Source organism: Bos taurus, chromosome 5 (genome assembly GCF_002263795.3).
Source record: "Bos taurus isolate L1 Dominette 01449 registration number 42190680 breed Hereford chromosome 5, ARS-UCD2.0, whole genome shotgun sequence".
Lineage (NCBI taxonomy): Eukaryota > Metazoa > Chordata > Mammalia > Artiodactyla > Bovidae > Bos > Bos taurus.
Window position 1 is genome coordinate 60,915,617 of NC_037332.1, and position 15,809 is coordinate 60,931,425.

Here is a 15,809-nt window from a genome sequence, read left to right on the forward strand (position 1 = left end):
CATTTGTGTGAAGCACCTGACTTTAATAAAAGTCAGGACTGCTGTCCCCACGTGACTTTTGTATAACATCTCAGTGTATAAAAACAGACTCTGGAAAATAAAGAATTGGGATCAGTTTCTCGAAATACTGGTCTCCCCATGTCGCTCTCTCTCACTCTGGTTGAGTCTCCATCTGGAGCGCGGAACCCACCATGCTTACTAATTATGCCTGGGCTTCTAAGATCCGACCGGGGAGGCCTCAGTGTCTCCTCTCCTTCGGGAGAACGGAAGGACGCCTGCGGCCTACGTAAGTGGTGCAAACTTCTTGTCTTGAAGTTTTATTGGTCTCCCGCGTAAACCAAGCTACTCAGCCTCTTTTCTCCACTGAATTTTCCTACTGAGCTATCCTCATCCTATTACTCTTTATATCTTTGATAAAATATTTAAATAAATAAATAGGTCACCGACGCCGTCCCCGCTTCGAATACCCTGGATCAGCCGGGGCAGGTCCCCGGCAGGTGGCGCCCGATACAGGGACGATTCGAAGGTAGGTCCCCAACCCTTTCCCCAGTGTTGAATTTTAGGGACGGATAGGACCCCACTCAGGGTGCCGCGGACCCCCCTGTAGGATAGACAGGGCGAGTAGGAGTGGGAAGTGTTGAAAGTGTTAAAGAGTTAGAGTTAGAGAGAAAAAATGGTTTCTGAAGTTAAAAGGCCAAAGAAAAGCCTGATCTTTTGATAGCTTAAAGCAAAATCTTTTACTATACTTAATTTTCTGACATGGATAACACTGAAACTAAGAATGGCAACTCTTTATACAAGTAATCTTGAAACTGTTAAAGCTACTGTTAATTTAGATACTTGGGTGAAGGTGAAAAAAACAACTGAACACTTATCCTATAAATATGATTAAAAATGTTCTGGACCCTCATCATGAGGCTGTGGGATGACCTATGGGAGAGGCTATAGCGGTGGATGGTAGTGGGTCTCCACCTTCTGCGCAGATCATATTTTCTGCCATTGACAAGAAAAAGGAGGGACACTGTGCTCTACCTCCCGAGGAGTGAGAGGGCTTACAGGACGCTGCGGCCGGGCGCCCTGGCGAGCCCCCTCTCCCTCTGCACAAACCTTTAAAAATTTGTCCAACAATTTCTGATTTAAGGCGACTACCCCACCTCCGCTTGCACCTCTCAGGGCCTAGGAATTCCCCAGTTTACATCCAAAGCCTCCCAGAGCATTGCCTAAGGTTGAAAAAGATTAAAAAGTTTTATTTTTAAAGAAAGGAGCTTTTAAAAAATACACAATATACAGAGCCTACTCCTTGCAGAAAAACCCCCTCAGGGGGGCTTCACCCAAGCAAAAAAAGAGAGAAAAAGAAAAAAGGAAAAAGTGAAAAAGAAAAAAGGAAAGAAAATAGAGAAAGATCTAAAGATAGAAAAAGAACTAAAGAGTGAAAAGGAGAGAGGAACGGAGGAGGAAGAAATCAGGGAATGCAGCAAGATAGGAAAAGGAAAAAAGGAAGTTAGAAAAAGAGATACAGAGAGAAAGAGAGGGAGGAGGAAAGAAAAAGTTAGAGAGAAAGACGGTAAAGGAAAGAAATGAAAGAAAGAGAAGACAGTGAGAAGGAAGAAGGGAGAATGAAAGAGGGAAACAAGAAGGAAATGATAGAAAGTAAAAGAGAAGAGAAGAGGAAGGAAAAAAGAGAGTGAGGGAAAGAAAACTTGAGAAAGATTTAAAGAGAAGAAGGAAGAAAAAATCAGCAGAGGAGAGAGGAGAGGACTTACAGGACACTGTGGCCAGACGCCCTGGCGAGCTACCTCCCCCTCTGCACAAACTTTTAAAAAAAACTTATCCACCACTTTCTGATTTGGGGCGATAGCCGCCGCCTCCGTTTGCGCCTTCCAGGGCCCAAGAGTTCCCCACTTTGCCCCCAAAGCCTCTCAAAGTGTTGCCTAAGCCTGAAAAAGATAAAAAGTTTTTTAAACAGTGGAGCTTTTAAAACAGACTGCATGCACAATATGCAGAGCCTGCTCCTTGGAGAAAACCCCCTCAGGGGGGTCTCACCCAGGCTAAGAGAAAAGCCCAATGGTAAGGGGATTTAGCAACAATATTAACCCTTGACGAGGTTACTCCAATTCCAACGGGAGTGGCTGGCCCCCTACCTGAGGGCATTGTAGGACTTGTGCTAGGGCGTAGCTCGCTTTCTTAAAATAAATAAATAAATAAATAAATGAAAGAAGAAAGAAAAAAAAAGAAAAAGAAAATTTCGGTGGTGCATGGTGTAGTAGATTCTGATTATATTGAGAAATTAAAGTTTTGTTCTCACCGCCTACTAAAACTGTGCAAATTAATAAAGGTCAAAGAATAACACAGTTTTTGCTTTTACCTTACTATTAGACAAGAAAAACCTTGACTTCTCAAGCTAAGAGCCACAGAGCATTTAGATTTAGTGATCTAGCTTTTTGGGTGCAGGGAATTACAGCTCCAAGGCCTTTAAAAGATCTTTTAATTCAAGAAAATAAAATGTCAGGGCTATTAGACACAGGAACAGACATCTCTTAACATTGCTGGGAAAGACTGGCCTAGTTCCTGGCCCACGTATAATACTAAAAATGAGTTGGTGGGATTAGAGAAAGTGATATGCGGGGTGAGAATGCTGTAAAAAAAAAAAAAAAAAAAGGTGAGGGAGAGTTTAAAACCTTGAAGAGTAGTGAGTTTCCTGTTGTTGGACGTATTCAAGCAAAGATTAGATGGTTACTTGTCATCTAAAAAGCTATAGACCAGATTTGGTTTACAAAACTAACTGGAGAAGCTTATAAACATGTTGTGCAACACCTCTTTACTTGCTTCTCATATTTAGGTGTGCCAAAAGTTTTAAAAACTGATAATGCCCCTTTGAAGCTGTGGAGAGATTGTTTACTAACTTTAAATGATTTCCAAAAATTATTAGGGGACATTAATTGGATACGCCCTCATTTAAAACTGACTACTGCAGATTTAAAGCCTTTATTTGATTGCTTAAAAATTGATCCTAATTCCAGTTCTAAGAGAAAGTTGACTAATGAGACAGAGTTAGCTCTTGTTGAAGTGTATGAGACTTTAAATGGTCAGTTAATTAGGATTAATATTACCAAAAGATGAGATTAAATTATTCTTGCCATAAAACATACACCTACAGGATGCTTGTGACAAAAAGGCCCATTGGTTCCATCTACCAGTGACCCCAAGAAAAGTAGTTTTATCTTATCCCAGCTTGGTGGCACAATTAATTATAAAAGGAGGAAAAAAGGAAGTGTGGAACTTTTTAGAAAATAAGTAGCAAATATAATAATTTCACTCAATAAGGATCAACTGCAAGTCTTTTACACCCAAGAAATTCTCTGAATTAGAAAGGCTCCTTGGCTTGCTGCAACATTTCATTCCTAACGTCACTCTTCCCTTTCCTTTTAGAATACAGCAGAGCCAAAGAGCTCCTCTGTGTGCCTGTGGACGTGACAGACACTCTGAGATGTTTTAGAGAGACCTTGGAAAAATCCAAATATCACAACAGATCAATCCGGCACAGCAGAAAGTTGCTTTCGTTATTTCTCGCACAGACACAAGGTGAAATACAGTCATTCCCGTTGTTCCTGTGCACCTGTGGGGAACGGGTTCTGGGACCCCCTGTGGATACCAAAATCTTGGATGCACATGTCCCTTACAGTCAGCTCCCCCCTCCCTAGTATCCATGGCTCTGCATCTCCAGAAGCAGAGGGCTGACTGCACTTGCTCTGTGTTCCTGTCTCTTTATTTTCACAGGGTATCATCCTGTGGGTCTACCATGTTCTGTACTAGGTTCCTCCTTCCCCCACTTCCATGCCCGCTTTCAGCTGCCTTTCACTCTTTCTTCTTGTCCAGTGGATCACACCTCTGTTTCCCACTCTTGATTCCAACCAAAGCACTGCCTCCCTCATGTTTTTATGCCTTCTGAATATACTCCCTTGAGTGGAGTAAATACAAAAGCAGTGTTAATGTTTGATTCTATACCTCTGTGTCCTTACTCTTTGCTTTGCAAGTACGGTGCTATAGTCTTGTTTTATTTTCATAAGTAGATGAATTGATTCATACAGAATTAACTACACAGTCTTTTACCAAAGCACTACTTATCAATGTCAAAGAAATAGATGCATTTTAATATACACACCAGTAAAATTCCTTATTAATACCATAGATTTTCATCTTAGCTTAAAAAAAAGATATTCATTATGTTTGGTTACTTTACACTTGTTTTCTCCCTTCTCAAAATCTATTGATTTGTAAACTCAGTCAAAGCAGGGCTTCAAGTGGTTAACCTCAGGGAGAAAAAGGATACTCAAATGTAGGTTAAGAAATCCCAAATTACCTACATTTAGGTAATCTAAAATCCTAATTTATGTTTATAATCCTTACTTTTCAAATTTATCAGAATAATGAAAATAAATTTATATTAATAAACTTAAAATAATTATTATATTTTAAAGTTATTAATAATAGATTTAAATTTAGCATCTAAGATGCTAATATTCTCTGAACTGATTTTTTAGAAATTAAACCAATTTTTTTTACAACTACTGACAAAAGTTTACTTATGTATATAATATATGTATCTATGTATGTATATATGTATATATATATAATGTATGTGTGTATGCATGTATGAATGCATATATGTGTCATTGTTGCTCCCCTTCTCCCCCGAGAAAGCACTTGTTATGATATGTGCCCACAGTTTTTGGTTGTATTGTCCACAGACACACTTAGCCCTCCATATCATGTTTTGGAGCTTCCCTGTGGCTCAGATGGTAAAGAATCTGCCTGTAATGCGGGAGACCTCGGTTCAATTCTTGGGTTTGGAAGATCCCCTGGAGGAGGGCATGGCAACCCACTCCAGTATTCTCACGTGGAGAATATCCATGGACAGAGAAGCCTGGAGGGCTTATAGTCCATGGGGTCTCAAAAAGTGGGACACAGCTGAATGACTAAGCACAGCATATCATGTTTAAACTTCCTTTGGTTATGGTGTGCATTAACAGTGGTTAAGGGCATGAATTGAAAAAAAGCAGATGCAATTCCTAAGGATGGTTTATACCACTTCATTCTGAATTTCACCTAGTATTAATACCCTCAGAAGTTTATCTCCCGTCCTTGGCTGTAGACCTAAATCCATTTTAGCTTCTCTCTCTCTGAGGTTTTAAACTCCTTCCCCAAGAATATTTTTCCCTTTCTTTTCCCTGTGTGTTCTCTGACCTTACACAGACACAGATTCTTTCCTATTTCTTTCCCCTTAGGTCAGAACTACCTGTACATTGCGCCTATCCCAGAGGTCTCTGCCCCAGAGGCACACTAACATCTTAATGTTGGAAACTCTTTTTAAAAAAGTAAACTCAAACTGTGCAACTTCTCCCCCTGATCCCCAGGAGGAGCAAAGCATTATTTCAGCATTCACTTTCCAGCAAACTGCCCTCTGTACTACTCCTTCTGAGGTAACATGAGTGTAGAGCACATCGACACACACCCGGGCTCTTCAGAAATGGTTCCAGACACAAAGTTTAAAGAAACAGAGTCCTTCTAACTGTAAATGAGGCTCAACTCTATGTAAAACCCTTCCTTCTCCCTTTCTATTTCTCCTACTTTTCCCCTCCTCTTAAACTTCCCTTCTTTCTCCATTTTTAAGCTTCTTTTAAAAATTTTCCCATGAATTTAGGAGACAAAGGAGGAGTGAACAATTTAAAATTTGCTACTGGGAAGGTGGAGTTTTCCATGGGGACAGAAGAGATGCACATGCCAACACCCCCCGACCTTTCTCAGGAGCACTTCCGAGTTTTCAGCTCAGTGGAGAAGAGCAAGCTTCCCTCCTCACAACTTGGACTCGTAATTTCTTCTTATTATGAAACTATTAGTAAGGTTTATTCATTACATGTTCATTTTCAATATAATCTGCCACATTAATGTTGAGATTGCATTTGGTCTTGAAATGATACCTTTTTTAATATATTTTTTATTGACATATAGTTGATTAACAATATTGTGTTAGTTTCATCTGTACAGCAAAGTGATTTGGTTATTTGTACGTGTATATATTTTTTAGATTATTTTACATTATAGGTTATTACAAGATATTGAATATAGTTACCTGTGCTGTACAGTAACTGAAATATCATCTGTAGAAGTGGGATGAAAGAGCTTGAACATAGACTCTATTCATCACACCCTTGTAGGCAGTAACAGAGCAGTAAGGAGACGGGCCGCTGCCACCCGCCTCCTGTGATCGTCTCTCCAGCCTAGCTGTTACCATTGCGAGATTCTAGGCGCCCTCCCGCTCATCCCACTTTAACTGAATCTGTGAACCGTTTGTTGAGATGTGGCCACTGTTATGTGCTTTTGCTTTGCCCCAGCTGGTTCCGTTTTCCTTGTCTTTCCACTTGATTTGGCGTTTCTACAAATTCAGCAGTATAAATTCAACATGTTGTAGATCCAATGTCCCTATTTTTTACAACAGAAAATATTCCCCCTTTAGTGCCTGAAATAAAATTTGTATTAATATACTCTTCCTATACAGATTATTTAAAAAAATAAATATGAAGTCCTAAATATAAATTGAAGGATAAATTAAATGAAATCACTTTATAATAAAAGAATCTGTTTGTTAATATGTAAGAGCTTAGATGGGCTTCCCAGGTGGCTCAGTGATAAAGAACCTGCCTGCCAATGCAGGAGATGTGGGTTCAGTCCCTGGGTTGGGAAGATCCCCTGGAGAAGGACATGGCAACCCACTCCAGTATCCTTGCCTGGAGAATTACACAGAGAAGTCTGGTGGGCTAAAGTCCATAGGGTTGCAGAGTCAGATACGACTAAGTGACTAAATGACAACAGTTGCAGCGAGAGCTTAGGCGCCAGAGGTACAGAGAGTCAATCAGATGCTCATATATTGTATGTAAGATATACAGAATACATAGGAATATGGCAGCTGCAAATGCAGACTGATACAAGTGTATTATATTGGTGACTCAGGTACTATCAGCATTGTTAATTTTGGTGCCATGATTTTCTAAAATGGCAAATGTAGGGCATTCTGAACAAAAACCAAAATATTACAGGGATTGCATTTCTGGAAAACTGCGCATTTTGAAAACATGTAAAAATACCCCTTTATGTATAAAATGAAGTTAGATGTTAGACTCAGATAATTATCTACAAGTTTCTCATCTTTTTCCTCCCTGTAGGGGAAGGTTCTGTACACTGCAGGGCCCCCCAGTGCCAGGTCCTCACTGAGGAAACACTAGCAGTTGCCCCATTGTGACAAATAACAGCCCCCTCCCTTACATTTCTAAAATACCCACTAGCCAATAGAGCTACCCTCATTAGGAACCAGTGCCATGTTAGATGGGGTTTTTTGGCTACACATCTTGGAATGCATGCATTCCTCAGAAAGCAACAACAAATTCAGGTGATAGTAAAGATGTGCTTTTTTGTATTTGGGTGAAGGAAGAATCTGATATGCTGCACTCTTGTCACATCTCTGATCAAAACCAAACCATTCAAGTCTTCCCATCTGCTGTAGAATAGTGTTCACATTTTTCCAGTTGGCATTCAGATGCCTCAGTAATCTTACCACTACGGCTTCTTCAACTTCCCCCAAAACCATATTCTGGCCACATATGACATTTCTATATTTTATACCCAGTTCGATCTCCCTTGTATGCTTTTTCTAGATTTTTCCTCCTTCACCATCTTGACCTGCCTCACTCTTACGCTATCTACTTTATTCATGTTTCCTACCTGTTAGATCCAATCTTGTTTCCTCCCTCTTAGATCCACTTTCCTACTCCCTAACATTCAAACAGAACATCATTTGTTCTCTATAGCTATATTGTGTGACATTTAGAGGGTCTATTAACTTGAAGTTTGCTTATCTACACAGTCAAGGTATAAAGCAATTTAAAATATTCTTGCACATATAAAGGAAATATTTTACAGGGACTGACATTTTTCTTTCACCTGATTAAAAATACAGATGTTCTTCAAACCAGCAATCAAAGAAGTCTTCATGTGCAGGCGTTGCATGAACTTGGAAATCTTCTCATCTTCGCACAGAAGAAAAGGTAGCTTATAGGAGTCAGTAAAACAGGGAGAACTCTGTTCACCTGAAAAATGTTTAACTATTGTGAAAAAAAGCACCATCTTTTATAAATTTTAGTTCTTGGATAATATTCCATTGCTGTGTTTTAGTCATCAAATGCTACCGGAGAGAAACGGTTATGAGCAATAAATGGCACAGATCCATTCTCTAACATTTTGATGAAAATGTTTATTCAATGCATTTTCTTTCCTTTTTGAAAGATAGATTTAACAACACAGATCTCATGCTGCCTGATGCCCCGTTTCTGTTTCAGGGCTGCTTTTAAGTGTTGGAGTCAAGCTCTGGATGAAATTTTCAGAAAAGAAGATGTGCTCCATACATGGAAGGAGATTGGCAGCTCACTCACCAGTGCCACTGATGGCTGGTCACCTCCAGGTTCCAAAGACTACAGTGAGGAGCTCCTGTCCAAAGGCGGCATCTGGGGGTGTTTGCAGGGAGCGGTGATATCAGCAAAGATAGCACAGTGAGTATGACGCTGGAGCCGTTTGCGTAGGACCTGGGGCCTTCCTTCATGGGCTACCCACCCGGGCCATGTAGGGTGCCTCACACACACTGGGTTCTTGGGCAGCTCCATTCATATCCTATAGGCTTATTATACACTTTACTTGTTTGTGCTGTTGCTTGTTTATGGCTGTCTCCTTTCCTGTAACCAGGGCTACCTCTGGAATGTGAGCACTGCGTGGGCTCAGGTCTTTGCTTTGTTCACCAGTGTATTCCAAGTGCCCAGCATGGAGATGGCATTCAGTAACTGTTGAATGAATGACTGAGTGGATAACAGTTGGTAGGTGAGCAAGAATAACAGCGTGGAGGCAGGCCAACTACTCTTAATTTAAGAGCCTCCTAATAACTCTGGGCGCCCCCTGGCAAGTTACTCATCCTCTCTGAGCCTAACTATTCTCATCTGTAAACCATGGTGACAGAAATCACATGACATACCATATTCATTTGCTACTACAGACTAGTGACAGAATATCAATCTGTGAGAAATTTACCATCTCACAATCTTGGGGTCTTGACATCTGAGATTAAGGTGTTCCCAGGGTGCTTTCTTCTGAGGCCTCTCTCCCTGCTTGTAGGTAACTCTCTTCTCAGTCTCTTCTCATATGTTCTTCCTTTTTGTGTGTGTCTGTGTCCTAATCTCCTCTTGTAAGGACACCTCTCATATTAGATGATGGCCTACCCTAATGACTTCCTTTTAACCTGATCGCCTCTTTAAAGATCCCATTTCTTAGTCACATTCTGAGGTTACTAGGGGTTAGGATTTCAACTTAGGAATTTTGGGTATGCAGGGGTGCTTATGTGTCAGTGGCTCAGTCGTGTCCAACTCATTGAGATGCCATGGACTGTAGCCCGCCAGACTTCTCTTCCTGTGGGATTTTCCAGGTAAGAATACTGGCTGCTGCTGCTAAGTTGCTTCAGTCGTGTCCAACTCTGTGCGACCCCATAGACTACTGGAGTGGGTTGCTATTTCCTTCTCCAGGGGATCTTCCTGATCCAGGGATTGAACACGGGTCTCCTGTGTTGGCAGGCAGATTCTTTACCAGTGAGCCACCAGGGAAGACCCAGTGGGGCATATAATTAAGCCCATATCACAGACTGTATTAGTTTCCTCTTGATGGTGTAACAAATTCCACAAAATTCAGTGGCCTGAAACAATACTGATTTATTGTTTTATGGTTATGGAGGGCGGAGGTCCTAAAATCCTAGTGTTGGCAGGGCTGAGCCACCTCCAGAGGTTCTGGGGGTGAATCTGTTGTTGCCTGTCTCAGCTTCCCAAGGCCTCCTGCATTCTTCATCTTCTGTCTTCAGGACCCACAGACTCTCATCTTCCTTTCTGTCAGTATGCTTCTATCCTCACATCTTCTCTGACTCTGACCCTCCTGTCTTTCTCTTAAAGGACCATTGTGATTAGATTGAACCCATGTGGATAATTTGGTAGAACTTTCCCTCCCATCTCAGGGCCCTTAATTTAATCACATCTGCAGGTTTTTTGTTTTTTGTTTTTTTTTCACTGCATCATATAACTGGAAGGATCTTAGTTTCTCGACCAGATCATAGATTGAACCTGGGCTCTCAGCAATGAAAGCGTTGAGTCCTAACTGTGGGACCACCAGGGAATTCCCTTTTTTTTTTGGTTTTTGCCACATGAGCAACATATGCATAGATTTAGGGAATTAGGATGTTGGAATCATTGGGCAGCCATTTTTCAGCCTCCCACACATGGCGTATGTGGAAGTCTTATCACAATGTCTTATGTCTACTTAGGACTCACAAATATCTTAAATATTTGATTAAGGTGAAAAACATAAAATGTATGAAGAGAGTAGAGGTACAGGTTTCCCTTACCTCTGTAGTTACATTATAGGGCATGGTTAGGCAAAATATGTGCACAATATTTTGAGCTGTAGAGAAAATTTTTAAAAATAGTAACTTGTCTTAGTTCACGATCACATTGTTTTCAGAAAATTAGCATTTGGGCAAGGGAAGTATGGAATTACCATTTTAAAAGTATAAAACGTTCAAAGATTTAAAAAAACAACTCTGATTTTTCTTTTGCTCTTCTGAGAAGGAACTCTTCCTTTCACACACACACACACACGCACACACACAGAGTCCCCATACAAGTCTGAGTTTATAATTTAGTAGCACTTGTCAGCAGAGAACAGAAAAGCTGAGAAAGGTTCCCAGCTTGAAAAGAACAGCTTACAGCTTTCCTGCCAGAGGACACCTTAGGGTCTCTGGGCCTCTGAAGTTGTTCGTGATTTTCAGTCAACAGAAAGTCATTTCCTGGGTTACCCAGCTGGAAGTCTGACTTCCACAGGCTCTAAGGTACTCCAGGGGTTTTGGCTATTCTTGGAGACTCCCTGAGGAGAAGAAACTTTTCTCTCCCACTGCTCAGCAGGCAAAGCACCTCACAAAGAAGCTGAACTCAGACTGGTGTTATTAATACAGTGAAGTCCACTGGTGTTAAAATAAGACTTGGGAGAAGGTAATGTGGTTTATAGTCACAAATGTGAGTTTGTGAGTCATAAATGTAAAGAAAACTCAGACTCTACTAAGGGACATAAAATGAGACAGTAATAAACACAGAGTTACCTCAATCTTTGGTGGAAAGATTTAATATCATAAATGGATCCATAATGTACTGCTGGTGAGGAAATACAGTGTTTTAGTCTATGAGAAGAAATTAATTAATTGTGCTCCTTAAAAAATTTTAAAACTGTGCACCTCCATTTCCCCAAAATTCCACTTCTAGGGATTTATCCAGTGGAAGTAATAGGACAAGTGCTCAAAAATGTAGGTATGACAATGTTTGTTTCAACAATGGAAAAAATCCAAATGGAGATGAATATTTTAATACTCTGGTACATGTGTCTGATAAAAATATTAAAGTTCTGTAAAATAATTATATAACTGATTATGTTCAATAATAGAAAATTTGTTTATAAAAATGTGTATTGCCTAATTTCAGTCTTAATGTGAATGTGCATCTGTATAATTATATGTAGAAGGAAATCTAGAAGGAAAGTGACTGAAATGTTACTGGTAATTATGTTTGCTGCTGCTGCTGCAATCATGTTTAGGTGGTAGCCTTATTGGTGAATTCCTCATTTTATTTTTTTCTGTCTTTGAATGTTTTAAATCTTACATGAGAATGTAGCACTTTTAGAATTAAAAATTAAATTTTTAATTTTTAATTTTATTAAAGGCTACTTAAATTTTGAGTTAAAATCTATGAGTATTAGAGTTGTATTTATGTAAAAATATTCTTGGAACATTGTCTCTGAATCAGTTTCTTTTTCTTATACTTAGATTTATTCAGACATTGGATGTTGAAAAGAGAACCAATTGTTGCCTTTTATCAGCATTACTCTTTCAGGTAACACTTCATATATATCGTTCTGTAGTAGCACAGCCATTTAATTAGTAAAAATTTTAAAAAATGCAGTGATTTATTACATTCATAAAACTGACATTAGGAAAATACCATAAACCTTGATTAAGTATCCCACACCCATCTTTCCTTTGATGACTGAGCCCCTGTGGCATTTCCACCTTTAGTATTCAGCAGGTCAGTTTTCTCTTGTTCACTGTAGATGGAGAAGTTTTATAGATGAGGAAACTGAGTCTCCTGTCCTTCTTTCATGGAGCAGTGAAGCCAGTCTGATTGAGTCTAAAGGGTTGCCCTGCCTTATCTTGAAATAAACTTTTGCTTAATTGCATGATGTAAAATACGCCATATAATGCAAGCCAAAAATATGTTGAAGACTACAGAAGTAGAGTGTCTGCAGTTCTTAGTTTGATTTTACTGAAGAAGAAAGGAGCTTTTATCCAAAATATAAGACATTCTGAGATTCAGGAATGTAGCCAGGGGTTTCTGCAATCTCCTGGAGGTCCTATTTATTTTGAAGGATGGAACACCCTTGTTCTGAGAGTCTGATAGCTTATGAAATCTGGGTGTATAAGATCTTTGAGACAGGTTTCTTGGAGTATATAGCCAGATCTTTTAGTTTTCTTATGTTCCATACACCTCTTGCCAATGTTTCAAAGGGAAGAGGTGGAAGAGGCAAGGATACAGAAGGAATGATAATCCGAATCAGATTTCTTCTGTTGCATCCTTTACTTTCTCCTGATATTCCTCATTTTTGAAGATAATGCTGTTTATGTTTTAGAAAATAAGTAATTTTTTGCTTAAATGTAGACAGCATTTCTTAGTAATTCGACAACTAAAATAAAAATTAGCTCTGGGATTTATTTTAAAAGTCTGTTCATTCTTTTCATGATTTTAAACTAAAAATTAAACAATTGCATAATATTTTAGACTAGGTATAAGTTTAATGAGCAGTCTGATTAAAGTTATTCCTGATACATACATTAAAATAATTTGATGATGCATTTGTCATCAAGAAATGTCATTGTTTAAGAAAACATAAGAAGCACTCCTAAATGTACAATTTGATTTTGTGTATTCATCTTGTTTCCGAATGTCTGGCACAATATTGGTCATATAAATTGTATTTAGAAATAGTGGTCAAATTAAACTGATTACCTTTTCACTTAATTCAGTTAAAAATTTAGAATTACCTGTGCTTGATTTAGACTTCTGAAGTATGTTTTTCTTTCCTCTACTTGTGGGTTGGTAGAGGGGAGAAAACAGATTTTTGAGTCAAATAGTCAAAATTTTTGAATCTTCTTTTTGCCAGCATTAACTGGGTGACCTCAAAGAAGTTAATTGTTTCAGCCTCAATTATATCACTTGTGAGATAATAAGTCTTCCTTCTAGGGGTGGGTTAAGTGAGGATTAAATGAGATAATATTTATGAGGAATAAACTAAGAGTGCCCAACACAAAGTCAACTCTCAACAAATGATAAAATAATGATAATTTATTCTTAAAATAATAAATATCCAACTACCATGGGGTTTAAAAGGCCCATTGTCAGTGATAAAGCATTTGGAACCTGTAGTGATGAGAATATAAATAAGTACCTTTCATTGACGCTTTCAAACTGTGGTGTTAGAGAAGACTTTTGAGAGTCCCTTGGATAGCAAGGAGATCCAACCAGTCAATCCTAAAGGAAGTCAACCCTGAATATTCATTGGAAAGACTTATGCTGATGCTGAAGCTCCAGTATTCTGGCCACCTGTTGTGGAGAACTGACTCATTGGAAAAGACCCTGATGCTGGGAAAGATTGAGGGCAAGAGGAGAAGAGGGTGACAGGATGAGACAGTTGGATGGCACCACTGACAATGGACATGATTTTGACCAAACTCCAGGAGATAATGAAGGACGGGGAAGCCTGGTGTGCTGTAGTTCATGGGGTCACGAAGTGTCAGACACTGCTTAGCAACTGATCAACAACAAACAGCCCTTTATTATAGGGTACAATGTGCTAGGCAACACAAAACACTTTGGGAAGGAATACACTTATTCCTTATATCCTTTAAATACTTATCTTTCTTGTTGTTACAAATGCAAGTTCCAGCTGTTCATTTCACCTTTTTCGTCCTCAGGGTTTGCTTAGAACCACACTGCCGCATCCTAAAGCTGAACGTTGCTACGCTCAGTATGAAATCACTCAGCTTCTCCCGGGCATCGAGCTCTTCTCAGACAGATATCGGGCTGACATCTGCTCCGTCATTGCGAGTTTATATTACGTCATCCGCGAGCTGCACTTTGCTAAGCAAAATCTAGTAGTAAGTGATTTGTAAAATCAACAAATTATAATTCATGGTGATATCTTACCCCACTTATATTGTACTTTTTACTTGGCAGGGTTAAATTTTACTATTGTTCTTGTGATCAATTCTTGTTAAACTTTTAAACTCTATTTTCAGGATTCTGATCTGTACTTCAAAATAAAATAATTAATGTTCTTTTTTTAACATCACTATTTGCATGCCATTTTGGATACAATAGCCAGGTCTATTTGATTTGGTTCTCTCTTTTTTTTTAAACACTATTATTTATTGTTTTTTCCCCCTTAAGATATGGTAAAATTGACTAGAATGTTTAACTGGTCTGGAACACAGAAATCTAGTGGACTTATAACTTCACTTTATTAAGTCATGAAGGAATATCAATATCAAAACTATGGGAGTATTTCTTTATTGAGACAAACTTATCTTTGTATCTGTCTCATTTCTTCTATGTTAAGGGCACATCTAAGTGAAAAACAGATTCTAAATATGAAATTAAAGACACTTCTTAATATCCTAAGAAGTTAAAACTCTCAAATAAAAACTCATTTCCTTTGGGAAAATAAGTCACAAATCATAAATTTGAAGTTGATTTCGTTTTAGACATAAATTAGTATTTTCTGTTGGTTATTATATTTATTGTTTCCTCCTTTATCTTAGTTTTTCTTTTTTCTTCCTCTGTGCTATTTCCTCTACTATTGTATGTCTTTTCCCACTGTGTTTGCTTCTTAATATCTGTTCTTTCTCTTTTTCTGCTTCTTTCCCTTTCCTCTGTAATTTTAATACTTACTATTTTCTCATACGTTGTTTTCTGTTCTCTTGTTCTAAATTAACTCTCTGGTTTTGAAAAGATTTATTGTCCCCTGATATTAGTTGTTAAATTATAATGTCATGTGTTAATGTGAAAAGGTTGATACATGCTTGTAATACTTGGCAGATTTGGCACACAAAAAAATGTTTATTAGAAAAAAATAACAAAAATGGTGTTCCTCTCATTGTTAAGAGGATTCATTTCTGGATTTAGAAAATAGTTTTACCTATTCCCTGGGTAACCTTTAGCTGCCTAGTCCTATTCATATATAATACATATCACTGCACTGGAAAATAAATGAGACTTTTTTCTCTGAAGCTTAAGAAATTGAGAACATTTTTCTGAATAATTGAGCAGTTGGAAGCAATAAAATGGTGTGTTTTTATTTCTCACTAAAGAAAAGATACAATCTCAAAGGTAATAGCCGACTTATTGTTTTGCACTGCGTTAATTGTAGAAAAAGGTATTGTTATGTTTGTAGAGCATCATTATAGAAAAATGTATTGTGTTATGTTTGAAATCATTTAAGGCCAGTTCTAATCCTCTTTAAAAGCTGTTGCTATTAGCAGCTGCCAGTTGACTGACAATGAGAGATTCCTTAGCTGAACTTGCAAGATGTAAACAGTTTCCATTTTGTATTACACTACCTTCTAGAAGTAC

The 15,809-nt window shown here is 38.5% G+C and overlaps 1 protein-coding gene across 11 annotated transcripts in view; it reads left to right on the forward strand.

Annotated features, from left to right (window-relative positions):
* The window catches only part of CFAP54 (cilia and flagella associated protein 54), a 312,009-nt gene that overhangs the window by 162,488 nt on the left and 133,712 nt on the right, over positions 1-15,809 (forward strand). For 10 of the 11 annotated variants that reach the window (XM_002687523.7, XM_024992507.2, XM_024992508.2 and 7 more), the window contains 6 exons: positions 3,430-3,582; positions 5,702-5,896; positions 8,012-8,099; positions 8,391-8,600; positions 11,951-12,017; positions 14,153-14,335. In XM_002687523.7, the coding sequence (XP_002687569.6) occupies positions 3,430-3,582; positions 5,702-5,896; positions 8,012-8,099; positions 8,391-8,600; positions 11,951-12,017; positions 14,153-14,335 (896 nt within the window). The remainder of the gene's footprint in view (positions 1-3,429; positions 3,583-5,701; positions 5,897-8,011; positions 8,100-8,390; positions 8,601-11,950; positions 12,018-14,152; positions 14,336-15,809) is intronic. The other variant, XM_010805261.4, reaches the window with a different exon arrangement.